This window comes from Mauremys reevesii, linkage group 3 (genome assembly GCF_016161935.1).
Source record: "Mauremys reevesii isolate NIE-2019 linkage group 3, ASM1616193v1, whole genome shotgun sequence".
NCBI lineage: Eukaryota > Metazoa > Chordata > Testudines > Geoemydidae > Mauremys > Mauremys reevesii.
In genome coordinates, this window is record NC_052625.1 from 6,091,340 (window position 1) to 6,118,628 (window position 27,289).

The 27,289-nt window shown below is 46.9% G+C and overlaps 1 protein-coding gene across 8 annotated transcripts in view; it reads right to left on the reverse strand.

Moving 5' to 3' along the window:
- The window catches only part of SLC24A3 (solute carrier family 24 member 3), a 356,171-nt gene that overhangs the window by 39,219 nt on the left and 289,663 nt on the right, over positions 1 to 27,289 (reverse strand). For 7 of the 8 annotated variants that reach the window (XR_005595867.1, XM_039529110.1, XM_039529108.1 and 4 more), the window contains 8 exons: positions 23,940 to 24,014; positions 14,175 to 14,200; positions 12,356 to 12,409; positions 11,543 to 11,688; positions 6,318 to 6,478; positions 5,425 to 5,689; positions 3,227 to 3,393; positions 755 to 869 (listed from right to left, as the gene is read on the reverse strand). Coding sequence is in view for 7 of the 8 variants with exons in the window: in XM_039529110.1 (XP_039385044.1) it covers positions 755 to 869; positions 3,227 to 3,393; positions 5,425 to 5,689; positions 6,318 to 6,478; positions 11,543 to 11,688; positions 12,356 to 12,409; positions 14,175 to 14,200; positions 23,940 to 24,014 (1,009 nt within the window). In the remaining variant the exon portion in view is untranslated. The remainder of the gene's footprint in view (positions 1 to 754; positions 870 to 3,226; positions 3,394 to 5,424; positions 5,690 to 6,317; positions 6,479 to 11,542; positions 11,689 to 12,355; positions 12,410 to 14,174; positions 14,201 to 23,939; positions 24,015 to 27,289) is intronic. The other variant, XM_039529106.1, reaches the window with a different exon arrangement.

A 27,289-nucleotide genomic window follows, 5' to 3' on the forward strand; every position in this document is an offset into this window, starting at 1 on the left:
TAAAATTTCAAATCAGCATTGATTTCACTCCTCAGAACCACTCCCTGCTGCTCCTTTGGACATATTAGTATGCCACTAAAGTAGTCCAGCCCCCCCCACCCCAATTTGACGGCTTGATATAAGCGACCCTCCCCAAATGTTAAGTGGAACCAGCACAAGACTCCAAGGGCCATTCCTCTGCTCTAATGGAACTATGAGAATTTCCACCAGCTGATGAACTGCCTCTACAGGCATAAGAACTGGAAAAGAACAGAAGGACAGAGGCTGTTCTGTGTCACATGTGTTATACCCCTCTGCCCATTCTGCCCTGCCCAGAGTATAGCTCTGGAAACCTATGGTTCTGAATAATACAGAGCAGATGTCCAAAGGCTGCAATGGCTTCAAGTAATTATGCCTATTAAAGATCTGTTGGAGTTTTATTTGAAACCCTTACATCTTTGCCACATTTTGGAAACCCTGTATTACAGAACCTGAGTAGCAGGCACACTAACCATCATACTCATTTTTCCAGTTGAGCTAGTAAGGGAGAGCTGGGGAGTGCTCATGTCTTGCCCTTCAGCCTCACCTTGTTTTTTTCAAAGCTTGGACCCCCTGAGAATAGCATCTGGACACCTCAGGGAAGATGCACTTTCATATCATCCCCTTTCTCGGGAAAGCTTATTTGGAGGTTAGCAATCTTTACCTCCTTAAAAGGCAGTGGACATGTAGGAGATGCTTTCACATCCATGTTTACTGATATAGGAGGCAAACCCACCTTGTCTTGCTACTATAAGGCTAGCCATGCAGTCCGGCACGCTGGTTCCAGCTGCCAGGAATGTGATACCCATGATCACATCTGGAATACCCAATGTGTAGCCAATGATCGTAACCTAGGGAAATAAATAGAACTGTCAAGAGGCTTAAATTCATTTAAAACCTAGTCAAACTTGTCCCCACATTGCAATATGTTCTGGGTCAGTTTCTATATAGGTTTGATGGTGATGCAAAAGAACTTTTAAAAAAAGGGAAAATGAAGAGAGGGAGGAGTTTAGTGGGCAGGGCAACTGGCATAGGATCTGGAAACCTGAGTTCTATTCCCACTCTGCCACTGAGCATTGACAAGCCACTTCACCTCACAAGGCCTTTCATTTCTCTACGCCCTTTATCTGCTGTGACTATTTGAACTGTAAACTACTTGGGGCAGGGACTGTCTGTATGGTGCTGAGCACAACAGGGGCCTGAACTTCGCTAGGTTTTTTGCCTTCCTCTGCAGCATGGGGCACTGCTCACTTGCAGGTTTAAACTAGCATAAATGGTGGATTCTCTGGGCTTGTCTACACTTACATTTTATAGCGCTCTAACTTGCTGGCTCAGGGGTGTGAAAAATCACTCCCCCCACCGAGTGCAGCAAGTTTGAGTGCTTTAAAGCGCTAGTGTGGACAGGCTCGGATCTATTCCCCTTGTGGAGGCTGGTTACCAGGAGCGCTGGGAGAGCTCTCTCCCAGAGCTCATTCGTGACCACACTCACACTTCAAAGTGTTCCCGCAGCAGCGCTTTGAAGTTTCTAGTGTAGACGTAGCCTCTGTCATTTGAAGTCTTTAAATCATGATTTGAGGATGTCCTTAACTCAGCCAGAGGTTAGGGGGCTCTTACAGGAGTGGGTGGGTGAGGTTCTGTGGTTTGCGACGTGCAGGTCAGACTAGATGATCATCATGGCCCCTTCTGGCCTTAAGGTCTATGAATTAGAGCCATTAGGCATTACTATAATACAAGTAAGAGTTAAATAATCATGGAGACCACAGATAATTGTATCATAAGCATATTCTATTCAGGGATATAGCCTCAAGTCAGTGCAGGTAACTTAACACAAAGGAGATACTGCTAATCATCTTTCGGCATGCATCTGATGAAGTGGGCTGTAGCCCACGAAAGCTTATGCTAAATTTGTTAGTCTCTAAGGTGCCGCAAGTACTCCCAGTCTATTAGTGCTCTTTGAATCACTATGCATTTTGGAACGTTGGAAGCCCTTGCTTAACACAGAACTTATCAATGCAAGTTACATTAGTGGCCAAATCTGCCTACAGGGAGTGACATAAAAAAGTTCAGTTCAGGATAATACTTGATTTCCAAGCTCTCTAAAATGTAGTCTAACAAATTTGAACCATATGTTATAAGCAACCCAGTGATCCCGTGTCTTCTGGTATTCCAGCTTTGGAAAGCTTGGACAGGTACTCGTTCTTAAAAACAGTTCATCCTCTCAAATTAACATGGGGGGGGGCAAGGGAGACTAGTCATTCTCCATTTCCTGTTTAGGGAATTAAGGCTCTCTTAAAAAATTCTTTCGCAAGATTTTGGCTTGGCTCTGAGAGAAAAACCTGACCTTAATTTTGCATTCAGTACAGGAGTTAACTGTGCATGGCCTGGAAGATTTTCTCTAATTTCTGATCTCTAGTGAAGAAGGCGTGTTCAGTTCTTTAGAAATAGATTAGCTGTATTTCTGTAGTTCTAAAATCAGAGTAAGTGGTCAAACGCTCAGATGCTCAGTCACAAGTGCATAGGCTTTATTCCAAGTACCCCCAAACCCTTCTCTGCACCCCATAACTGTCTGGTTTTTCCTCAAGGCAGCTGGGATTGGAAAGGAAGCATGATCCATGCTGCATTGCTGACATTATTATAACTGGGGCTACAGAGATGTTATCACCTACCCAATTGTCTAATGAGGCCTGCAGCAGCTTAATGAACTAACAAGCACACGGGACTCTAATTGCAGAGAATAAGCCAATTACATTTGGATGGCTTCTGTTCATTTTATTGATCCCCAACCACCTTTTAAATAACAAGTTAGAAATAGATTAAGTAGTTCCTATTGAGTAGAGTAGTAATGCAGCAAAAGGCAGGGGCTGGCCTGCAGCGTTTGTCAGCCTGGCCTTTCAAATTTGCTTACTCCATGGAGAAAGAAAGAAAAAGCAATTAAAGAGCCTGATTCTCATTTATACTAAGGCCCTCTACACTATTCTGGTGGTAACGTGGCCTTAAATTGTGTGTAAGTGGAATTTACTCCCAAATTAAAAACACTGGCCCCAGTGACATCAATGGGAGTTTTGCCCCGACTTCAATGGATCCCCGCCATATAAAGGGGCTTTAGTGTACGTGGGACCTGATGCTGATGCAAAGAGACGTCCATTGATCTCAACAGGCTCTGGACCCAGCCCCAAGTCAGCTTCCCCTCCCCGGGCTCGATACGTACCATCCACACCATCACGTAGGATAAGGCTGCAATCCACAGGGTAGAGGAAGCAAAGGTGACCATGAACCATTTTTCCCAGTAGGGCTTGTTACAGTTGGGCACCGTGAAGTGCAGAAGGAAGCTCAGTGGCCAGGTAAACAGCCACTTCAGGATTTCCATTTTGCCAGCTGCCAAAAACAAAAGGGGAAAACATACATCTCTGCCGCATTCTCTCTGCTTTAATCCTGAGCAGGATTTACGACGTGTATTGTGCTCACAGCAAGCGCTGCTGAACCCCCTAGAAACACATAACAAAGAGGCAGTCCTTGCCCAAGAAAATACAAGCTCAGGACAAGACCAGGGGCAGGGAGATGCACAGGGACTGAGACAACCCCGATTACTGTGATAAGCCATGGTCATAGCACATCAGCTGCCCAGCTGCTGTCAAGTATTTTGTAGGTATCACAGAAGAAGAGAGTTTTAAGGAGGGATCTGATCTAGTGCCCTGGCTCGCAGAGCCTCCTGAGAGCATTCTTAGAGCCTTCATTTTCCCCTGCTGAAGCACCATCCTCTTACTACAGCTGGGCTTTCTGGGTGAGTAGCCCTGGAAAAGGACTTGCTGTGAAACCACTCTGAGGCTACGTCTTCACTACCCGCCGTATCGGCGGGTAGCAATCGATTTTTCAGGGATCGATATATCGCGTCTCATCTAGACGCGATATATCGATCCCCGAACGCGCTCCTATCGATTCCGGAACTCCACCACCGCGAACGGCGGTGGCGGAGTCGACATGGAGAGCCCCGGACATCGATCCCGCGCCGTGAGGACGGGTAAGTGATCGATATAAGATACTTCGACTTCAGCTACGTTATTCACGTAGCTGAAGTTGCGTATCTTATATCGATTTTCCCCCTTAGTGTAGACCAGCCCTGAATCTGACAGGAGCAGTCCCTTATAGGGGCAGAGTATGCTGGCTAATTTGCAGCACTCCAGGTCTGTGTGTGCCTAGTGTTGTGACTCATCACAGATTTATGGAATTCATGCCAGTTTTCAAAAGTCCAATCCCGAGCTGGCACGCCTAGTACTAGGGTGGTAAAGGGTGGAACTGATGGAACGTCTGCACCCACACAGTGTTATTGCAGGCTGGTAAAGCACAGGAACAGGGCAGCACTGCATCACGAGGTGACACTAGGATGTTGGCAGCCCTGGGAAGATGTCAAAGTGGGGAACAAGAGACCAAGACTGGAAAATAAATCCCAGATGTGCCCACTTAAGGCCCATCTACACTGCGGGAGTGGTGGAAATGACACTCAGGACTTAAGGATGTTGAACATAATGGGCCAAAAGCTCATTTGCACTAAGGCCCCTTTACACCTCTCTGGAAGTATAAACGAGGCCATAAAATAGGAGTAAACTATATTCACACACACTTGAATGCCCCTTTATACAGCCAGAGGAGCGTAAAGGGGGCTTGGTGCAGTTGAGAACTAGGCCCTGACGTCTGGTTCACCACTGTCCTGCATCTTGTGTAGTTGTTTATACCAGTGCAGAGGGATGATAAAATGCAACGGTTCTGACTGTTTGTGCAGTCCAGGTGGACCACGGAGCTCATCGTGGGCGCATCTACACTAGGTATAAAGGTTTGTTCTTCCCTCATGTTAGCGAACTAGAATAAAGAGGTGTTAACATGTCGAGGTAGACGTAGACCCTAGGCTCCCCTATACTTTTAACCTGCTATCACCTGTTAAAACTGCACATTGCCTTGTCTTCACTAGGATTTAACCTAACATGAGGAAAAATCCCTGTGAAGACAAGGCAGTGTGTAGTTTTTAAAGCTGTTTACATTGACCTGTTAACAATACCACTGCCTTGTCTCCAGTAGGCGTTCAGCATGTGTTGTTACCAGGTTTTAGATAACACAGATAAGAACACACCCTTTTTCCTAGTCCAGACAAGTCTTAGGTGTCTGCAGCAATTACAGCAGCCTGGCTGGGTTCTGTCACATTCCACTCTACTGTTACTTCCCTCGGAGGGGAGGGGGCCTTATCTATTTAAACCAGATGGACACAATCCCATTTCATCAATGACGAGGAATTAAACCGTTAGGGTCAGAACGATGGGGTTATCAGAGAAGCTCCTAGAATTTCAAATGTAACTGTCCTGCTGTTTGGTGTTTTCAGAGTTATACTGAAAGAAGGAAAGCCCAAGAGCTTCTTACAGGGTAGGTCAAAAGGAGTGTAAGGTCCGTCATTATCATCCTCCTCTTCCTCCTCTTCCTCATCATTCTCGTTGTTCTCATTGTCCTCGTTCTCGGTCTCATTTCCAGCCTCAGCCATGTCTTCGTCTCTTCGGGTCCCATTCACGCCCCTTTCAGCAGAGTTGCTGGGGCCTGTCCCGTTCTCCAGGGCATGCTTGATAGGAATTTTGATAGCCACTTCTGATTCCCCATTGGTGTAGGCTCTGCTGTTTATCAGCCTTTGCCTCTGGAAACAGAGTTACAAAGTCTTGGTGAAAAAGAGATGATAACAAAAATAAGGAGAGATCTGAAGAACTTTGTAAAAGCAGGTTTTAAAAAATATGGAGCCAGATCCTCAACTGGTGTAAATTTGACATCTACACCTGCTGCAGATCTGACACAAATACTATCATTTCAGCAAATGAAGGACCGAGTATACCGGAATCTAAAACAGATTGACACTGAAAGCACGGGTCATATACTAATCCAAATTACACTGGTGTAAATTTGAAGCCTACTGAAGTCAATGGAATTACAGTGTTTGTAGAACCAGTGTAAGTGAGATCAGAATAAGACCAATGTCTGGGAGCATCTTCTCCTGGGGGCGGTGTGGGGGAGGGAAATGGAACTCTTCTGCCATTTAGTGTGATCTGGTACATTGTGTAGAAAAAGCATTCTCTTCAGGTATCTCATCAGGGAATGGTGTCAAGGAATGGCTTAGCAGCATACTTGGACGGGGGGAGGGAGATGAGAAACTCCATCAGAGCACAGAAATGCCTGTCAGTCAGTCTCCCTTCAGTCTGAAGACTGCTGTGGCAGGAGGTGAGTTCAGGATGGACACAGACTCAGGCTGAGGCGCAAGGAGTAACATGTACCTCGTTGATCAACATGCGACTGGCCATGGAAAGACGGGTTCTGGGAGGGAAGTGGCTGGTGATCATTATCCGGAGCCCCGCCTCAGAGAAGGAAAGTTGGTGTGGGTAGGCAGACAGCAACTCATCCACCATGATCACTGAGGCTTTACGATGGAAATTCCCTGCAGAGAATTAACAGAGAAAGGGGTGAGGTACCTTGCTTGCTGATCCAGTGGCCCCTCTTGGAGTGAGAGAGTTCTACAATCCTCCCTCTTTTCAAAGCTAGCAGCCCGAACAGTCAACTTTGCATTAGATCAACAGGTTTTCCATCTTTTTTTCACTCTGCAAACCACCCCATAAGAGAGCGACCCTTTCCTCTCAACACCCTTGCCCCCAGGAGCTTAGGAACCATTTGGCAGGGCCGCCCAGAGGGAGGGGCAAGAGGGGCAATTTGCCCCAGACCCGCGTCCGCAGCAGGGCCCCGTTTTCCGGGGCCCCCCTGGTTTTTCCCCGCTTTCCCGCTCGGGTTGAGCTCCGCGAGAGCCCCCTGGGCGGCAGGCCAGGGGCCGGGACCGGACCCCGCGCGACCACATGACTGCGCAGGGGCGCGTCGGGCGCGGCTCGCTGGACCTCCGGCGGCTGGGACCGCCGCAGGGCATGGCATGCGCGGGTCCGCCCGTTCGTCCTCCGCCGCGCCGCGCCTGCGCGGGCATGCCTGCGAGGCCAAACGGGAGGCCAACCCCCAGGAAAGGCCGCCCCACGCGCGCCCTTGCGCGGCGCTGGGGGCCGCCCCCGGGGGGGGCCCCCCCCCCGGCCGGGGCCTCCCCCGGCCTGGGCCCCGGCCCGCCATTTGGCAAGAGTGGTCCAGGAAAGATGACCTCTATCTCCCACCCCACACTACATGGTTCTCAAAAGGTTGCATTCAGTGAACCATAAAGATTTGTGGGCCCAGGGTGAGACACTCAACTTTAGACACTGGCATCAAAAGTGCCTCTTCTCTCACTCATTTCTGTCCTTGAGCAACCAGATTTTGAAATAAATCTCTCACTTGGCCCACCATGGAGGCATTTCATTGCAAAATCTAACCTACTCTCAAGAATGTATCACACACTTACTACACACAATGATTATACTCCAAAGAGCAGATATCCCACTGCAGTAGATGTCATCTGGTGCTTAGGCCTGTGGTACTGGCTGCATTGATTCCAACAGCATAATCTTTACGTGCACAAGGATATAATCCTCACCCACCATTTCATCATGTATTGGGGCAGGTAGCTTTTGCTGTGTATCTCTGGTGCAATAGGGCAAACTCAATGCAGGTTCTTGTATCCTTGGGCAGTGCATTTACTGCTGGAAAGAGGCAGCAAATCTGAGAGCAAGTGAGGCACAGCTGTTCTGTGATGGCGACTTGCCTGCTGCTGATCCAATGTGCAGAACCTATCCTGAGCGGCCAGAAAAAAAGGACACACACAGGGGGCATTTCAGCTCACTCTAGTTGTACCACGTGGTTGAGGTCAAAACCTGATCCCTCTGAATTCAAACAACAACATCCCATAAGTCATTTGGGACAGGGAACATCTTTTTGTTCTGCGTTTGCACAGATCCTAGCACAATGGGGTTCTGGCCCATGACTGGGGCTCTAACAGGCGACCACAATTAATAACTATTAATAAATATTATTGTTATTTTATCCATATTGCTACAAAGAACAATATATTCTCAGCCTTAACTCATTAAGGAAACATTTTGCCTGGGTATTTGCTTTGTTTTTACTGAAGTGGGAAAATATGTTATTTTTATGCTAGTATAAACCAAAATGGCGGAACGGTTGTTGCGTGAAACTTTTGTCATATCTATATTTCAAGAATGGCGCTTGCGAGAAACGCAGCAGGCCCACGAGGCTTTTGATTTTCGGGCAGAACTCAGGAATTAATAAAAATGATCCAAAAAGATTTCACAGTTCAAAATACAGAAACCCTTTTTTGACTCTCTTATTTCAGTGTGGCCAGAAAAGCAGAGTCTCAGAAAGTGACTAGAAACCTGAGACCCTTGCAATAGAATTGCACTCCAGCTTATTATGTATTATTTGTATTATTGTGGCACCTAGGAGCCCTAGTCATGAAACAGCTCCCCCTAGTGCTTGGCACTTTACAAATACAGAACAAAAACACAGTTCCTGACACAAAGAGTTTACTGTCTAAGCCGGTAAAAACAGTGTGGTGTGCGAGCTAATACTGCAGATTAGCGTGTGAAACAACACTGGAGATTTACAGTCAGTCATTTCTTGGCTACTAGTGGCCAATTGCCAGATAAACTTTGAAACCATTTTCAAAAAGTGAAGAAACATCTCTTCTCTCAAATGACTCGTCCGAGTAACCACAAAGTTTCAAAACAAAAAAGCTATCCAGACATGAGAAATGTCATGCAAAAAGGAATTATTTGTGAAGAAATGTGCGTAAACGAATCCATAACCGAAACTCTCTTATTTGTGTTAGCAATCCTGATGTCAGCTGGTTACCTGAATGACGAAGGCCTGGTCTACGCTTAATTTTTTTCTGGCCTAACTATGTCAGTAAGGGGTGTGATTTTCTGCAGACAGAGCTATCATGGTTAAGGCCACAGCATATGCACAATTATATGCTTGTATTGCTTATTTCACTTCCTCAAACCAGAATAAAATATATTGGCATAAGCACTTCCATACCAGTATGTAATGGGATCGGCTGTCTCCTTTGCGCCCCCTCATGGCCTGTATGTGTGCATGCTGGGCCAGAGGGAAAGGCGGGGAGGGGGCTCTGCAATACCATACCACAATTTCCCCTTTTGTTTAGGGTCCCTTAAGAACGCCACACAGTCCAAAGACGGAAAACAAAAGTCCCTTGCTGGGGTTCTACACTGAAAAATAAAGTCTCTTCTGTCCAGACCTGAGGGACTGTCTCATCCTGCTCAGTACCCAGCCGAAGCCAGGGAAGCTAATGATCCGACCAGCTGATCAAATTCAGTGATGAGTCCGCCAGAGGCACCCTGAGCATACGCTAAGATCCTGCTCCCTGAGCAGCTGGAGCAGACACAAGGCCCGTCCTGCCTTCTCCCTCCTCTCTGCTCCAGCCTCTGGCTCTCAGGCAGAGCTAGCACTGGGCATAAGCTGACGAAGCCATTGCTTAGGGCCCCGAGCACCTCAAGGGGGGCCCTTCTTTGCTTTTTTAGTATGTGTTGTGTGTTTGGAGGCGAGGCAAAAATATTCTTGCTTAGGGCCGCCGATGGGCAAGCATTGCTCTACACTGGAATAACTGACCCGCAGCATGGCCTTGGTGGCATATAGACATACCCTCATTCTCCTCTACCCTTGAGTAAGGAGCGCCCAGTCCTCCTTCCCAGAGCCAGGTGCAGTTCCCCTTCTCTCCTGGAACCAGAAGCACCCCCAGCCCTCCTTCCCAGAGCTGGCTTATAATCAAACAGACCCTTATTGTTCCCTCCAGGAGTCAGTCTTGCTTTCTCAGGCCAGCGTCCGGCGTGGTTTTCTCAGCCCCCCTAGCTGGAGCGTTTGGCTCCCACACAGCTTTCCTTCCCCAGAGACTAGCCAGGAATCTGTCTTTCCTCCCTTCTGTCCCCAGGCCTAGCCTGAGCTAATCACACAACCACATTACTTCCTCATGGACTATTCCCCACCTGAGGAGGTGAGCTGACCCTGTCACAGGTGGGGCCTCAGCCCCATCTCCTCTTAAAAGGGACCAGACACCCTGTATTTTTGCTGCTTTAAGTATACTGGACTAATTAAGTGTCAAAACTATTAAACATAGACAAGGCACGAGGTAGTGGTTTTCTGCCCCAAGACCTCCCTTTGTCATTAAGACACACAAATCAGGATGGCTTCAGACACTATTCAGGCCTCGTCTACAAGAGAAAGTGGCACCAGTTTAACCTAAAGTGTGAATTTAAACTGATTTTGTTAAACTGGTGCAACTAGTGTTTTTTTTTGTTTAGTTTAAATCAACTGAGAACAGGTTTAAATTAAACTGAAATAAGCCCTTCAGAGCTTGTCTACACAAGGGAAATTACATTAGCATAAGGTAGGGTGTGAATTTAAAGCACTGTAGTTCTATCACTGTAACTCCCCCTGGAGACCCCCTTATTCTGGTATTAGAGTAGGGTTGCCAACTTTCTAACTGGCCAAAACCGAACACCCTTGCCTCATCCTCTTCCCTGCCCTGAGGCCTCGCCCCCACTCACTCCAGCCCCGCTCCCTCCACTGCTCGCTCTCCCCGACCCTCACTCACTTTCACTGGGCTGGGGCAGGGGTTGGGGTGCGGGAGGGCTCCAGCTGGGGGTACAGGCTCCTGGGTGTGGCCAGAAATAAGGGATTCAGGGTGCAGGAGGGGGCTCTGGGCTGGGGGAGGGGGTTGGGGTGTGGGAAGGGGTGTCTACAGAAGGGGTCATTCTGGTATAACTATAGCAGTATAATTATACTGGGATAACTGGAAATATCTCCCATGTAGACAAACCCTGATCTGAAATGAGAGGGTCCACGCAGAGCTTTGTGAACATAATGGGCCAGACCCTCAGCTGCTGTAAATTGGTGTCGCTCCATTGAAATTAATGCCAGTTTACACCAGCTGAGGAGCTGACTGAGAAGAGCAGCAGCAGTTCAAATTCTTGATCCAGAGCAGTAATGTTAGCTGGAAGAAACAGCTGTCTAACACAAGGAAAACCCCAGTTTGCAGCAGTAGCAAGAGCACATGCATAGCTCCCTAACTGCAAATCAGTTCTAGCTCAGGAAAGGAAGTGCATGAGTGACCACTTCCTCACCTTAACTGGGGGTAGCAGAAAAACTCAAGCTGTTTTCCTGCTGCTGCGTTTCCGCATACGTTCGGTTTCTATGGCGCTCACTGGCTGACGACTGTAATTAGAGCTCCGTATGGAATTCTGAACTGCGTCATTTGTAGAAGTGCTCTCACTCTCCTCTGGGAGCATATCTCTGTGCACACTGCCCCAGTGAAGGGAATCCTAGATTAAGACGTTTCAGGGAAGGGGTTCTCCAAGGATGGGATGCACACGACTGGAAATGGACCTGCATCCACTGTAACTACACTGCCATCTGGTGGTGTGGGTTACAAACGGGCCAGTTCTTCAATATTCCCTTTCCTCTCAATCCCTGGCAATACAGAACCCTCCCAGGTCACTCAATTACTAGCAAACGTGAGTGAGAATTATTCAGAATGATGCAAACAAGCAGCGTGACTTACTGGAACAGTTACCTTTCTTTAGTAATACCACTGTGGCGTCACAATTGCTGTTATCGTCCATTTCTGTGTTATTTGCTAATCCGTTCACCATATTTGCAGCATTTTTTGTCTTCCTTTCAAAGCAGTGATGTAAGGAGGAATTATACCTATGCAAAGAAAACAAACACCTGGTGTCTCTGTTCCCTATATGCACCTTTCCCAACTGCCCTTCTTTCCTTGAGCCAGACCACGTATGGCCAAACTACAGCGTTCTAGAGGGCAAGGAAGGCCCGGTGGTTTTAAAGAAATCTAGCCTTGGAATAGGACAGCTCTAGCTTAGTTACACGCAATCTCTGTGACCTTAAACATGAAAGTCCATAAAACAGAATGTGTAAAAAGTGTCCTGGATGCTAAAACAAATACAGATTGTAATTCTGTTACACCAGCCAGCCATGTCAGAGGAATCAGCCTCTTGGTGAAAAGATGGATGGTTCAGGGGTCAGGGAACTAGCCTGACACTCATGAGACTTGGGTTTAATTCTCTGACCCTCCCCATATCTTCTGTGTGACCATGAGCGAGTCACTTGGTCTTTCCGTGCCTCAGTTTCCCCACTGATACACTAAAGATAATAGCACTGGCCTACCTCACAGAGGTGTTGTGAGGATAAATACATCAAAGATTGCCAGGTGCTCGGACCCTAGAGCTAGGGAAGTACCGGGGCTAGATGGCATTACGGAAACCCTTCTCCACCTCTTACTGCTCTGGAATTACCTTTGCAGACTCTGAAAGCAGAGCCCTGCGTTTTAAACAAGCCAAGGGCATATTTGACTTACTTCATGATCAGGATGTAAATGAAGTACATCAGCACTAGGACTAGGGACTCCCACCTGCAAACAAAGGCAGATGAAGGACAAATCACAGGAGAGCAGAGAGAGGTCACCTGTGCCCGACGGCACTCCCTGCTTTAGTCATTCAGTAAACCCACATGGAAATGTTCAACCCACTGGACACTGTACTGCATACCCAGAAAGGGGGTGAAGACGTAGGCTGCGCACAAAGCACCGGGATTCTAACTCCTACTCTGACCCTGCTTGGCAAAAAAATCAAAATCAACTAAAAAAAAAAATGTAGCTGTGCAACCACTAAGCAACTTGGACATTTCGGGAAGGGCAGTCTGGGGCATGGGGTGCAGTGGAGCAGGTGGAGATATTTTATGCCCACTCTGCACAGGGTGAATGTTGACCCATGGTGCAAAGCAAACGGCGAATCAGGCCCATTGAGCTCCCAGAGCTGGTTTAAGAGTGCTACTGCTGCTATGAAGAGACTGAACAAGAGGTAGCACCAGTTCTTTCCAGCTCCCTCTCCATGCTGTGGCTGCGGCTACACAGCTGAGCCAGCAGGCACTGGACAAGCAGCTTTGCATGATTTAAACTGCTAGTTAAATGTTATGAAATTTTTGTTGCAGTTTCTACTATAGAATGAAGGACACTAGACAGCCCACAGCTTTTGATACTTCTCACTATGGAGTTTTCTTCCTACCCCTCTAACCAGACCCTTACATTTTGTTATATATAACAAACCACTAGCCCCAGCAATAAGCATCACCACAGATCTCCACAATAAGGCTCATTGTTCATTTTCTTTTAAGCCGAGCTGTGGCTTTTTGATCTCTCAGATTTAACACTGACCATATTAATTCATTTTCCTTGTTTCTGACAGTCCAGCGCTCTGCTTCCCCGTTGACGTATTTCATTAAAAGGAAGCAGTTAAGTCTAATTTGCCCTCAAATTTAATTTTGGTTTAAAAAGAAAAGAAAAGAAAAAACCTCTGCAAAACTGGAAACGTCTCAATTAAATTAAAAGTAAACATCCCAGGGGGAACAAATTAACCCCCCCCAACTCCCTGCAACGTTTGTAACCCAAACTTTATAGAAAACCTGAAAATGAAGTTTAACTGACTATGAGCAAAAAGTTAAACTGACTAATGTCACTGTCCGATCTGAGAGACAGGCAGCAAACAGAGTAAACAGCTGAAAGTAAATTAGATTTTTCTATTTTCACCTTTACTAAGCTGCGCTGTTATTAATAACACAGGTAAATGCATTCATTTTAATATAACTGGACAGTGCCCCTTTAATGCTATCTCATGTCATTTTATTTTTAACACCACCATTACAAAGATACTTTTCTACCATTCAATTTCTTTTTAAAAGTTCAAACGTTTGGACAAACTCAGGGAAGACATTTCTAATGCTCATGTTTCATGGCATTTCCCCTCTGGCTTTCACTGCCCCTTCCCAGTCGCTCTGACCTCACCCTGGCAGCAGATCTCTGACTAAGGGCCATGCTGTATTGCCAGTTTGCCCACGTAGACACCACTGCCCTCTGGGGGAATGTATGTGGGTGGACAGAGGGTTGCAGACCGACACTGCTGCCTCCTTGCATCAGGGGATGCGCTGAATGAACCTCTCCTGGGCACTCCTCCCTAGCTTAGAAAATGAGTTATGCCTGTCCACCTGCTAATTGGGTTTCCTGCTGAGCAGGAAATTGGTGCCTGAATTGCTCGGCAGAACTTTAGCGTTCCCCACTCTCATTAACCCTGATTTTTCAGCTCATGCAATATAATCAGAAAGTGACAGCTGGATACACTTACCAAGAAACGATTTCATCATAAATAAACTGTGGAGGAAATTAAAAAAAGGCATGTTATCCATGAAACGCGACAGCCTACATTAGAGCTGAAAATACCGTTACCTGAACACGTGGCAAAGAGAGGCAGCAGCATCTAGTGATCAGAGCGAGAGACAGAAGCATGAGGCCTAGGTACCACGCGGGTGCTGTTTTCTTGGGCTCATTTAACTTCTCCGTCCCCCAGTCTGTCCCATCAGTAGAATGGGGATGACAGTCTTACCCAAGTGCTCTGAGATTTTGTATAAAACGTGCATTCAGAGCAAGTGTCCAAAGGATGTGAGTGATTTAATGGCGGTAAAGCACATGAAGTTATGTGGCAAACAGGGTGTCCCATGGAAATCATGTGATAAACATGTACCACTGGGGGGGTAGATCCTCAGCTGGTGTAAATCAGAATCGTGCCAATGAAGTTAGTGAAGTTACATGTGTTTTACACCAGCTAAGACTTTGGCCCAGGGCCTGATTTTCATAGGTGCTGAGCATAGGGTGACCAGATAGCAAGTGTGAAAAATCAGGACTGGAGGTGGGGGATAATAGGAGCCCATATAAGAAAAAGACCCAAAAATCAGGACATCTGGTCACCCTAGCTGAGCACCTACTATTCTAACTCAACTCAAAACACGGGTGAAAATCAGGCCTCACAATAACACCCCACAAAACCTTCTGGGGCAGGGAACACATCTGTCTCTGAGTCTTGTATCTTTCGGAGTAACAATAACATCATGTTACAAAAGTTGTTACATCTGACTTGTCAATTTATCCTTGGCTTCACTTTTTAAAGTAGAAACTTAAAGGTTAGCTTTTTCTAGTCACCACTAGATGGCCCTCATATTCCATAGCTTATTTCCAACAGGGCCTCTCGGAGATGGGAGAGGAGAATGAAAGTGCCACTGGATATCGTGCTGGTAACAGTCAGCGGTGCCAGTCTTTCCATGGACTCTTACTTTAAATAGACATCTGCAATTTACTGGCTTCCCTGCTGATTCCTCACTGTCACCCCCAACCACAGGCCTCATTTCAAAATCGTTTTCAGCCAGTGGAACGGTATCACTTTGTAATGCGCCATGACAAGATGCTGTGGCAACACAATGTCAAGAAGATAGCTGGGCTTCCTTAGGTTGCTTATCCTGAAGTCTTCTGCCAAAGTGCCTGCTTTCTCCATCCCTTGGCGCCATCCAGCCTTCCTGTTCTGCCGAACAGTCACATCGTGTAACATATTTTATGTTACCTGACAGCTAGGAAAGAGGCCCCATGATTTTTTCCCTGCGGCTCAGTGTCAGACCACGGCTGTTGTTAGAATGTGACCCTGTCAAGTGCAGTGCTGCGTAGGTGACATGCTTACAGTAACCTGGGACCAGGGCATCCTCCCAGAATAGCTGAGTGCCAACATGCCACCACGTCAATGCCAGAGCTGTACTTCTCTGGGCCATGTGGCCTGCAGCCTCAGTCCACAGTCACTCTACAACTTGACATCCCAGGAAATGACTGTGTGTTGTACTTGGTTTCAACTTTTATTAAATGGGGGAAACTTTTGCTCAGCCATTCTAAAGCTTCATGGCTTTTTATCTGCCCTCATCTCTACACGACATGAAGAGAGATCGTTTCATTAGGAAAACACCATCATGAAAAAGCACTATTATGGTACCAGAGAACAACCAAGGGAAAGGGAAACCCCAGTGAAACACCCCCTTAGCCTGCACACTCTGTAAAGAGCAAACCTCTTCCTTTGTAATGTACGCCAGTAACATTGGTTACCAGACGATAACGTGGCTGTGATATATCATGCACACCACAGGTTATTGCTCATACTCACCAGGGTTGTATGTGGCAACAATAGTTTCAGGCTACGATGTTTTGGTGTGACAGGACACGCAAGCACACACTTATCTTTGTGAATAAAAATGAAAATAAGCCGTGGGCCACATGTTTTGGCCTAACAACTTTGACAGTGGCCCAGATCCTCAAAGGTATTTAGGTGCCTAACTCCCATGGGAATTGGTGGACGTTAGGAACCTAAATACCGTTGAGGATTTGGGCTAGTGTCCCTTTAAAATTTGGAATGCAGGATGAAGAATTGGAACAGTTTGAGAAATTAGATGGTGTTTTACCAAGCTCTAATTAAAAGAAGGTCTTGGTGGATTTTTTATTTGGAAAGGAGTTATAGAGCCAACTCCTCAGCTGGTGTAAATGAAGCCAAGCCAGTTTACATCTAACCCCTGGATTTTTAAGTGATTTAATGTTAAACCCATAACTTAAAAATACTCAGTATCAATGGGAACATATTTATTTGCCCACAGACACATATATGGTTAGGCAAAATGGTGGAGCATTCACATCTATGAGAGCATTACAGTCTATTTGTTAAAACAACATGGGATACCTTCCATACACAACATCATCCATTATAGAAGATCCCATATTGTGCTAACAGTTAAGCATGTGCTTAAGTCCAATTTAAGACAAAGGGACTTATTATAAAGCACATACTTATGTGCTTTGCTGAGCAGGGATGGACTTACGTTCTTAAGTCCTTTGTTGAACTGGGACCTATATGTGATTGGACATTTCTTGTTTTTATACATTCATGTCTTAAAATTAACAATCATATGGGATTTATTTATTCTAACCCAAGAAAATTTACTTCCTGCTTTCAATGATCAAGAAGCCCATTTTATCTCATAGAAAAAAGTGGCTAAGGGACCATTCAGATGACTGGTAGGGCAAGAATGATCAGTTATAAGTGTAACTAGCCTGCACCTGTATTTTGTGAAATTTACCACTTTTCCCTTTTGTTCTCTATGCCATTAATCTAGTTATTTCCATGGTTAATGTGAAATAAAGGTTCATTTCAGCATGACCGTGTCTTTGGAAGGCAAGAGAGAAACTGGTTCACTTCAAATCACAGAGCAGCCACTAAAATGGACCATGTCATTATTAATGTCTGTCCTTAACTCACCCTGCGTGGGCATGGGCCTGAAGACAATACATTGTCTTAGCTCATCTCACAGGAGTGTGCTGAGGCTGAACTCATTCCAGCAGGTACGTGCCTTGCGAAAGGAAGGTGCTACACACGTACAATTTATCATTAGTACGATTTCAAGTCAGGAGCACAGCACCGAACTGGAACAGCACCTAAAGACTGGGTGTGTGTGTGAAAGCCTCGTCTCGCTGAAGTAAATGGGAGTTTTGCCTTTTACTTCCGTGGGCCAGGATTTCACCCTGGGAGTTTACACTAAGGAGGCTTCCATGTTCCTCTGCAACTGAGTGATACTATTTAAAATTCAGGCATTAAATGCTACAGGATGGCGCGCTTAAGGGTGCTGCACGTGTAACCAACCTAATGCAAAACCTCAAAAGCAAAAAACTGAAAAGTTAAGCTACCTAGCAGGACATCCCCCTTTTTCCTTCACCCATCAGCACAGAACAGTGGGCGTCCCTTTGGTATAGTTCTGGGGCAGCACCCACTCGCTTCTGGGGTATGGGGGTCTGGAAAGCCAGCATCCCTTGTGGGGCAGAGTTAAGGTGATGGTGTATTCTTTGTCAGGTGGTTGTGTCTAGGTAGAGGTGGGGTCTTAGAGGGGAGGAAGGCAGGCTATGTATTTTAAGAACCAAACAAGTGCTACCTCCGAAATCTGACTCTGTTTGACCTGTGACAAAGTTCCTCCTCTACCTTGGTTGGTCCTGCGCTTATTGGCGGATTTGCTCGCCTCACAGATTCACCCTGTGGGTCGGGAAACAGCCCAGAGACCTTCCCCTCTGGGAGAAGCCACAGTCCAGGTCAATTCGTCCTGTGTTTGATCAGGAGTTGGGAGGTTTGGGGGGAACCTGGGCCCACCCTCTACTCCAGGTTCCAGCCCAGGGCTCTGTGGACTGCAGCTGTCTAGAGCGCCTCCTGGTACAGCTGTGCAACAGCGACAACTCCCTGGGCTACTTCCCCATGGCCTCCTCCAAACACCTTCTTTGTCCTCACCACTGGACCTTTCTCCTGATGTCTGATAACGCTTGTACTTCTCAGTCCTCCAGCAGTGCCTACTCGCTCTCAGCTTCTTGCACGCCTCTTGCTCCCAGTTCCTCGCACGCACGCACTTCCTCTCCTCTGTCTCCCTGGCTTCCTCTGGCTTGACTGGAGTGAGCCCTTTTATAGCATCAGAGGGGCCTTAATTAGAGTCAGCTGCTTAACAGCCTCACCTGACTCTTAGCAGGTTAATTGGAGTCAGGTGTTCTCATTAGCCTGGAGCAGCCCCTGCTCTGGTCACTCAGGGAACAGAAAACTGTTAATCCAGTGGCCAGTATATCTCCCTTCTACTACTCTGCTGTTCCCAGCTGGCCTGGGTCTATCACAGACCTAACAAGGTCTTTTAATGCCACTGGAGAAAATGTCAAGCAGACGTCAAATATTTTAACTATTTTTCCTTTCTCCCCATTCCCCCATTTCCCTTTACGTGCATTTAACAAATGGTAATTGACATAGCCCTATTGATAGCAAGGAGCTGCCAAGGATCAGGCTTGACTCTGGGCAAAGGTACAGAATTTAACCTGAGGCCCAGGAAGGAATGATAATATCCTAGTCCTTTGGAGTGAAGATCCCAAGGAACAGGACTTTTGTAGTTCTGTAGCCATGAAGAATAGCCCTCCATGGAAGATATTTGTGAGGGAAGAGAGAAGGAACCAGAAAGAAAAAGTAATATATACCTTGTTTACAGGTACCAGAGAGTTCTGTTTAATGATCTGTCTGAGCCCTGGTCTACACTATGAGTTTAGGTCAAATTTAGCAGCGTTACATCGATTTAACCCTGCACCCGTCCACACGACACTACTGTTTTTTTCGACATAAAGGGCTCTTAAAATCGATTTCTGTACTCCTCCCGCGACGAGAGGATTAGCGCTGAAATCGACCTTTCCGGGTCGAATTTGGGGTAGTGTGGGGTCGTTTGGTCGCAATTCGACGGTACTGGCCTCCAGGAGCTATCCCAGAGCATTGTGACCACTCTGGACAGCGCTCTCAACTCAGATGAACTGGCTAAGTAGACAGGAAAAGGCCCACGAACTTTTGAATCTCATTTCCTGTTTGGACAGTGTGGCAATCTGCAGGTGAGTGCAGATCTCATCAGCAGAGGTGACCATGACGGAATCCCAGAATCGCAAAAGAGCTCCAGCATGGACAGAATGGGAGGTACGGGATCTGATCGCTGTATGGGGAGACGAATCCGTGCTATCAGAACTCCGTTTCAAAAGATGAAATGCCTAAACATTTGAAAAAATCTCCAAGGGCATGAAGGACAGAGGCTATAACAGGGACCCACAGCACTGCCGCGTGAAACTTAAGGAGCTGAGGGAAGCCTACCAAAAAACCAGAGAGACAAACGGCCACTCCGGGTCAGAGCCCCAGACATGCCGCTTCTATGATGAGTTGCATGCCATTCTAGGAGGTGCAGCCACCACTACTCCAACCCTGTGCTTTGACTCCGTCAGTGGAGTAGCACGCAACAGGGATGCAGGTTTTGGGGACAAGGAAGATGATAAGGAGGAGGTTGAAGATAGTTCACAGCAAGCAAGTGGAGAAACTGTTTTCCCTGAAAGCCAGGAACTGTTTCTCACCCTGGAGCCAGTACCCCCGAACCCACCCAAGGCTGCCTCCTGGACGCGCCAGGCAGACAAGGGACTTCTGGTGAGTGTACCTTTGTAAATATGATACATGGTTTAAAAGCAAACGTGTTTAATGATTAATTTGCCCTGGCATTTGCGGCCAGTACAGCTACTGGAAAGTCTGTTAATATGTCTGGGGATGGAGCGGAAATCCTCCAGGGACATCTCCATAAAGCTCTCCTGGATGTCTCCCAAAGCCTTTGCAAAATGTTTCTGTACTCGCTGCCTTGGTGCTCCAGTGCCAAGATAGGGATATGGGTTCCACCTATCGCCCCACCACAGTTAGGGAATCCCATTGCAGCAAAGCCATCCACTATGACCTGCACATTTCCCAGAGTCACTACCCTTGATATCAGCAGCTCTTTGATTGCGTTGGCTACTTGGATCACAGCAGCCCCCACAGTCGATTTGCCCACTCCAAACTGATGCCCGACTGACCGGTAGCTGCTGGCGTTGCAAGCTTCCACTGGGCTATCGCCACTCGCTTGTGAACTGTGAGGGCTGCTCTCATCTTGGTATTCTTCCGCTTCAGGGCAGGGGAAAGCGAGTCACAAAGTGCCATGAAAGTGCCCTTACGCATGTGAAAGTTTCACAGCCACTGGGAATCGTCCCAATGCAACACTATGCGGTCCCACCCGTCTGTGCTTATTTCCCGGGCCCAGAATCGGCATTCCACAGCATGAACCTGCCCCATTAACTCCATGATGTCCACATTGCCGGGGTCCGTACTTTGAGAGAAGTCTGTGTCCATGTCCTCATCACTTTCGTCACCGCACTGCCGTTGCCTCCTCACCTGGTTTTGCTTTTGCAGGTTCTGGTTCTGCATATACTGCAGGATAATGTGTGTGGTGTTTACAGTGCTCATAATTGCCGTGGTGATCCAAGTGGGCTCCATGCTTGCAGTGCTATAGCGTCTGCGCTGAAAAAAGGCGCAAAACGATTGTCTGCTGTTGCTCTGATGGAGGGAGGGGCAACTGATGATATGGCTTATAGGGTTGGCTTACAGGGACTTAAAATCAACAAAAGGGGTGTGTTTGAATCAAGGAAAAACACACACCACTCTCATACAGAATGGCCCCCTCAAGGATTGAACTCAAAACCCTGGGTTTAACAGAGCAATGCTCAAACCACTGAGCTATCCCTCCCTGCACTTTTCATAGAGGGAGGGAGGAAGGGGGGAGCAAATTAATAGAAATTAATCCAAAACAAATCCGGTCTCTTTCTTGTTTTGCTCCACTCCATCTCTCTTATACATCTTAGGCTGGCAGCAGACAGTGCAGTACGACTGCTAGCCATCGTCGTCTCCTGGCTGCTCACCAGAAGACGGTGCAGTATGTCTCCATGAGACGAAACTTAAAAAGAGAATGACCTGGAGTCACTCCCATTTATGTCCAGGCGCTCCTGACAGACCTCACCGAGGTCGGCTAAAAGAGCACCCAGGAGACAATGATGATGGCTACCAGTCGTAATGCACCGTCTGCTGCCAAAAGGCAATGAGCTGCTGCTGTGTAGCAATGCAGTTCCATGTCTGCCAGCACCCAGGAGACGTACGGTGACGGTGAGCTGAGTGGGCTCCATGCTTGCTGTGGTATGGCGTTTGCATGGGTAACCCAGGAAAAAAGGCTCAAAATGATTGTCTGCCGTTGCTTTCACGGAGGGAGGAAGGGAGTAGGGGCCTGACGACATGTACACAGAACCACCCGTGACAATGTTTTTGACCCATCAGGCATTGGGATCTCAACCCAGAATTCCAATGGGCGGCAGAGACTGCAGGAACTGTGGGATAGCTACCCACAGTGCAATGCTCCGGAAGTCGACGCTAGCCTCGGTACTGTGGACGCACTCTGCCGAGTTAATGGTCTTAATGGTCTTAAGTGGGGACACACACAATTGACTGTATAAAATCGATTTCTAAAAAATCGACTTCTATAAATTCGACCTAATTTCGTAGTGTAGTATCTTGCTATATACCTAGTTTAAGGAATATGCTAGATATGACACAAAAAGATATGATTGTATGAGGCCACTGTTAGGATGCCGAGAAGCATCCAAAAATAAAGCTGCCCAGCCCTGTGAGCAGAAAGATCACTGGAAGGTTTTTTAAAAAAACAAAGAAAAAACCCCACCTCCTCCCCTGACTGATTTGCAACTGTTCTGCAAATGAAACACAAAATCTAAACACGATGAGGTTAGAAGCAATGCAGCTTTTGATAGCCACGCTTCCTTTGGATGAAAAATAAACAAATAAATAAATGAAACGGCTGGGATGTTGCATATGTGCCTTTCTGCCCTTGGGAGGTAATTTTTTACAATATATGGGGTTGTTGGTTTATTGTTCAAAAGCCACTTTCTCATGCTTCATTATTCTCAAGCCCTGGAAGTAACAAAGCAGCCTTTGTTAGTTTCACACATCATTGCTGTCAATTACATTGCTTTTATTCTGGCCTGGGTATGGAGGTATGAATTAGATTGAAGACAAGCTATTTTTCATACATTGCAGAAGGCTGACCTTGCAGTGTTGAGATTACAAAGCACAAACAAGTTGAGGCAAACTCTTTGCTGGAAGTCTCAGGGGGAGGGACTAGCCGTGCACATGGAATAGTACCCAGTATGCAGGCACACACATGCTAACAGCAAAAGAAATTACAGCCAGGAAACTTTAATGTTGCCTAGTTACAGTCACACAAATTCTGGAATTGCAACCGTTCATCTCTCACCACGACGCTGACTTGACCTTACAAATGTATTAAAGTGAACACAAGAAGATTTCACTCTCCCTTTCCCCTATTTAGTAGGGAATCGTTTATTTTAGGCAACATATCCAAGACGACAGTAATGTATAGATGAAAACAACATTTATGCAACATGCAGCTTTGCTCTGGGAAATGTAGCTTTTGTATTTCCTGACTTTGTGCGAGTTTGGATGAAAATGTGCCATTTAATTGCTGTCGTTTTCACATTTCAATTCTTATGCTAGCATTGTTTCCATTTGTGGCCTGATTTTCAGCCGTTCTGAGCACCTACACTTCCCACAGCACATGATGGGAGCTGAACAGGGAGCACTGTTGATAACCAGGCCATTGGCTTCTAAATCCACGGTTAGGGTGTTATATAAGTGGCCTGATTTTCACAACTGCTAAATATTTTGGAGAATTATAACAATTGGTCACAAGGTGTTATCAATGAAACCATCTTGCAACCTCACCAGTAGGGTTTGGCACTAGTACCCACTAAATCCCATGAGTCTGTGTGCATGTATATGACTCGTAGTAACATTTTGTATTCATGAATTGATTTCCTTCCCACAGGGGTAAAGCATGTCCCTTCTTGCGTATGGAGGGCTTCCTGGTAGCAGAGCCAGAGGACCAAGGGGATGGGGGGCGGGGAATGACTCAAATTTGAGGTAGGAAATGCACTGATCCTTCCATCCTCTCCCCACATAGGGAAACAAATCAGGACTAAACACCCACTCCATGGCCTGACTGGAGCTCCGAGCTCTGGAGTATGTCTACACTGCAGCGGGAAGCAAGCCTCCCAGCCTGGGTAGACTGACTTGTGCTAGTGGGACCTGTGCTCGTGCATTTCTGGGGGCATGAGGGGTCCGAGCTTGGGTGGCAAGCCCGAGCCTCCACTGGTGCCACAACATCCACACAGCAATTTTCAGTGGGCTAATGTGAGCCCCACTAGCACAAGTCTGTCTACCCGGGCTGGGAGGCTCTCTTCCAGCTGCAGTATAGATGTACTGTGGGTTTCAGAGTTACCACCCCATTGAGATGAATAGGGCTGTTCACTCCTCTCAGAGCTATTGGTTCATGCTCTCTGCAGACTCAAGTGAGCACTGCTGTATCAATTACACCCATGTTGTGTTTTTAAGTTTTCCTCTGCAACCAGGAAGGCTAGAAGCAGCCTTTTTTTTTTTTTTTAAAAAGAGGTTTGTCTGTGACATGACTCCTGGAGCCAGGGCACAAGATTATAGTGCCTATGTCTTAATCTGTCCCCAGTGACAATCCTGATGAGGACCATAGGAGACACAAAGGTTTCCTGAGCAGAAGCACCGTCATAATAGCCTTCAAAAACTTACCACAATGAGTGCAACAACAGACAGTGTGTAGTAGGTTGAATCTCGCAGCAGACTCCATGATGACAGTGCAACCACCTGAGAAAATATGCAAAAGGAGGAGTGAGCCAAGCTCTCATCATCACAAGTTCTCTGTGTCAAAGGATGGACTGTCATTTCATAGTGCAAGCTGGCCCCATACATTAACCCGTGACATGGGAAATCCAAGTTTAGGAACGCATTGCGTTTCTGAGACTGCTGTCCAGAGGCACAAAAAGGCCAGAGGTGAGACTGAATCTCTGGCACCTAAAGGTGGCACAGTCATGGTAATGGACAGCAATTGCATTGTTTATCCATGTTTACATTCTGCCCTCAGTTACTTCTAGGCAGGTCTAATCATCCCTGTGCATCAGTAGGTTTTTTTATAGCTGTAACTGAAGGCAGAATTTGGGCCCAAATCGTTTGGTTAGGAGAAAGTCACAGTTCTAGAGTCCTGTAAGGTGGGTGGGTGGTAGAGGGATTGAGGGCCCAATCCTTTGAGGTATTGATCGTCTGTTAAAAACTTTGCAAGCCCCCTGAGAGAGCTTTCGGCGCCCTGTCTGACGGGCTCAGCACCACACAATATCCGATTTTAAAGGGGAAACGCAGGGAATGTTTATATTTTAAACAGAAAGGAATACAGCTAGAAAACTGGGAGGATGCAGGAGGCCCTGGTTCTCTGCTGCCTCCCAGCCTGCAGAGCCATTTACACAAGAGCTTCTCAATCTTTTTGGGCTCAGGACCCATTTGAGGGCCTGTTGCAAGCCAGTAAATAGGCTGGAGGTGGGGTGTTGGGTCCTGGCCCCAGGGGGTGCGGCAGGAGGCCTGGGGGTCTTTGTTGCAGGTCTCACCCTGCAGTCTCCCCGCAGCAGCGGCTCCTGCAGTTCCAGTCCTGTAGGGCTGGTTGGACTCGGCTCCTCACTCTGGGTGTTGCAACCTCTGTGGTTGCAGGTGCTGCTTCGATTTGGCCTTGAACTCCCTTGTGTGGTGGGGGGGGCAGCTGGGCCAAATCCGTGTGAGCGCAGTTGTGACCTGGTGCATGGGCTCACTGTGCCACTCACTCAGGTTTGACCCAGCCCCCACCCCCGCATCTTCCTGACTGAGGGATGGTTGGGCCAAATCTGAGTGGTGCTGTAACCCTGCAGAAGGCAACACCCAGAGTAGGGAGCTGAGCCCAGCCAATCATGCAGGTCCAGAGCCATCGCATGAACCTTTTGAAATGTTCCGCCTCCCCACCCCAGTTTTGGGTGGTGATCCACGGATTGAGAAACGCAGACTAACACTGTACAGAAAGCACCTCCCACCCTAGGATCTCAAAGCATTCGCCAACAATAATTAATTTAACTTCTAAAGAGACCTGTGAGGAAGGCTACTTGTTGTTTTGTGACGAGCCCACAAAACGAGTTTTGCGCCAATGCATCTGAGATGCAGCACAGCTCCTAATGCAGTGTGGTGAGGAGCTGCCTTTTGTAGGTCTCTGAAAATGCACCATGCTGGGCATTTTGGTGGTGTGTTGCCAAACACCTTCAGACACACACGATTGGTGCACAACAGTCAACTAGTTACACACTCTGGATGGGATTTTCAAAAGGGTGCAAGTGATTTAGGCACACAAGGCACAGCGAAAGTCAATGGGATTCAGGAGCACAACTATCAGTGGCAGTCAATCTGATCTGTGCTTCTAAAAGTCATTTAGACACTCTGAAAATCACAACCACTCTTCACAAACTTTTGCAAACCAACAGAGTTTGAAGTCCTGGACAGTGAAACTCTCTTTTCTTATTTTTTTCCTACTTTTTTATTACCTCTCTCTCTCTTAAAAAAAAAAAACAACCTTAGGAAATCTCATACAAAATACTGTGTTATGGTCGCAAAGTTATGCACTGAAAAATCAGGAAACGCTAAAGTAACATAACCTTAACTCTGCCCCTTAGTGCATATCTGGTAGTCTTGAATTGTATGGTCACATATGCAAGTAGTACCATATAATATGAAGATGACTTTTCCTACACACTTAGATAGTTAAGTAGACTCTTGTAGGACTGTGTATTATGACTTTGAGTAGGACAGGAAAACAGAAGTCATGAAAGTCAGAGTTTAAGGCCAAATGGAACACCAGATGATTTAGTCTGACCTCCTGTATATCACAGGCCACCACCACCCAAAACCCCAAATTAGACCAAACTGTTAAAGCCCACAGGAGACTACACTATCATGTGCCACAGGCAGAGAATAAGAGGGACTATGTTGCACCAATGCCCGAGGTCCCCCCAGTGGCAGGGAGCTGACTGAATGAGATACATCCAGATAATCCTGACAAGCGACTTACACCCCTTGCTGCAAAGGAAGGTGAAATCTCCCCCTCACCCTCAAGGTCACTGCCAACCTAACACGTGGGGAAATTCCTTCCTGACCCCACACACGGTGACCACTTAGACTCTGAGCATGTGAGCGAGAACCAGCCAGCCAAGCACCCTAGGGACAGAATGCTTGGTGCCACCTCACAGCACTGGCCCTGTCCAATGTCCCATCTCCAACATGGCCATCTCTAATGATTCAGAGGAAGGAGACCCAACCCAGAGTATATTGTATGCTTGGGGGGGAGGAGGGGGGGCGGGGAATCCTATCTTGACCCCTCCAGGTGTCTGGCTGAAACATGAGCTTTCAGGAACAGAAGGTGTAAGCTGGAAGTGAGCCCGAGGGCTGTTGAGCCCTGCCACCTACCATCACAAGCAATCAGGACATACAATCACACTCATACATTTGTCTAGCTCACTCTTAAAACTAATTAAGTTGTTTGCCCCCACAACTCCTATTAGGAGGCTGTTCTAGAACCTCATCCGTCTGATGGGTAGAAACCTTCTTCTAATTTCCAGCCTCAATTTGTCCCTGGTCTATTTGTTCTTGTGCAAACATTTTTTTTTTAGCTTAAATAGCTCTCACCTTCCGTAGTGTTTACAGAGAGTAATCATATTTTCCCCCCATCAGCCTTCTTTTTGCTAGGTTAAACAAGCCATGTTTTTCCAGTCTCATAAGATCAACTCTCCATTCCTCTGGTCATCCTAGTAGCTCTTCTGTACCTGTTTGTTTGAATTCATTTCTCCTGAACATGGGTGACCAGAGCTGTACACAGCATTCCAGTTGAAATCTTACCAGTGCCACGTACAATGGCATTAGTACTTCTGTATCTCTACTGGAAATGCCTTGCCTGATACATCCTAAGATCATATTTGCCTTTTCCACCATTGCATCATGTTGGTGGCTCATGGTGATCCTGTGTTCCACCAACACACACCCAGGTCTGTCTTCTCCTCTGTTGCCCCAGCTTGTGGGAG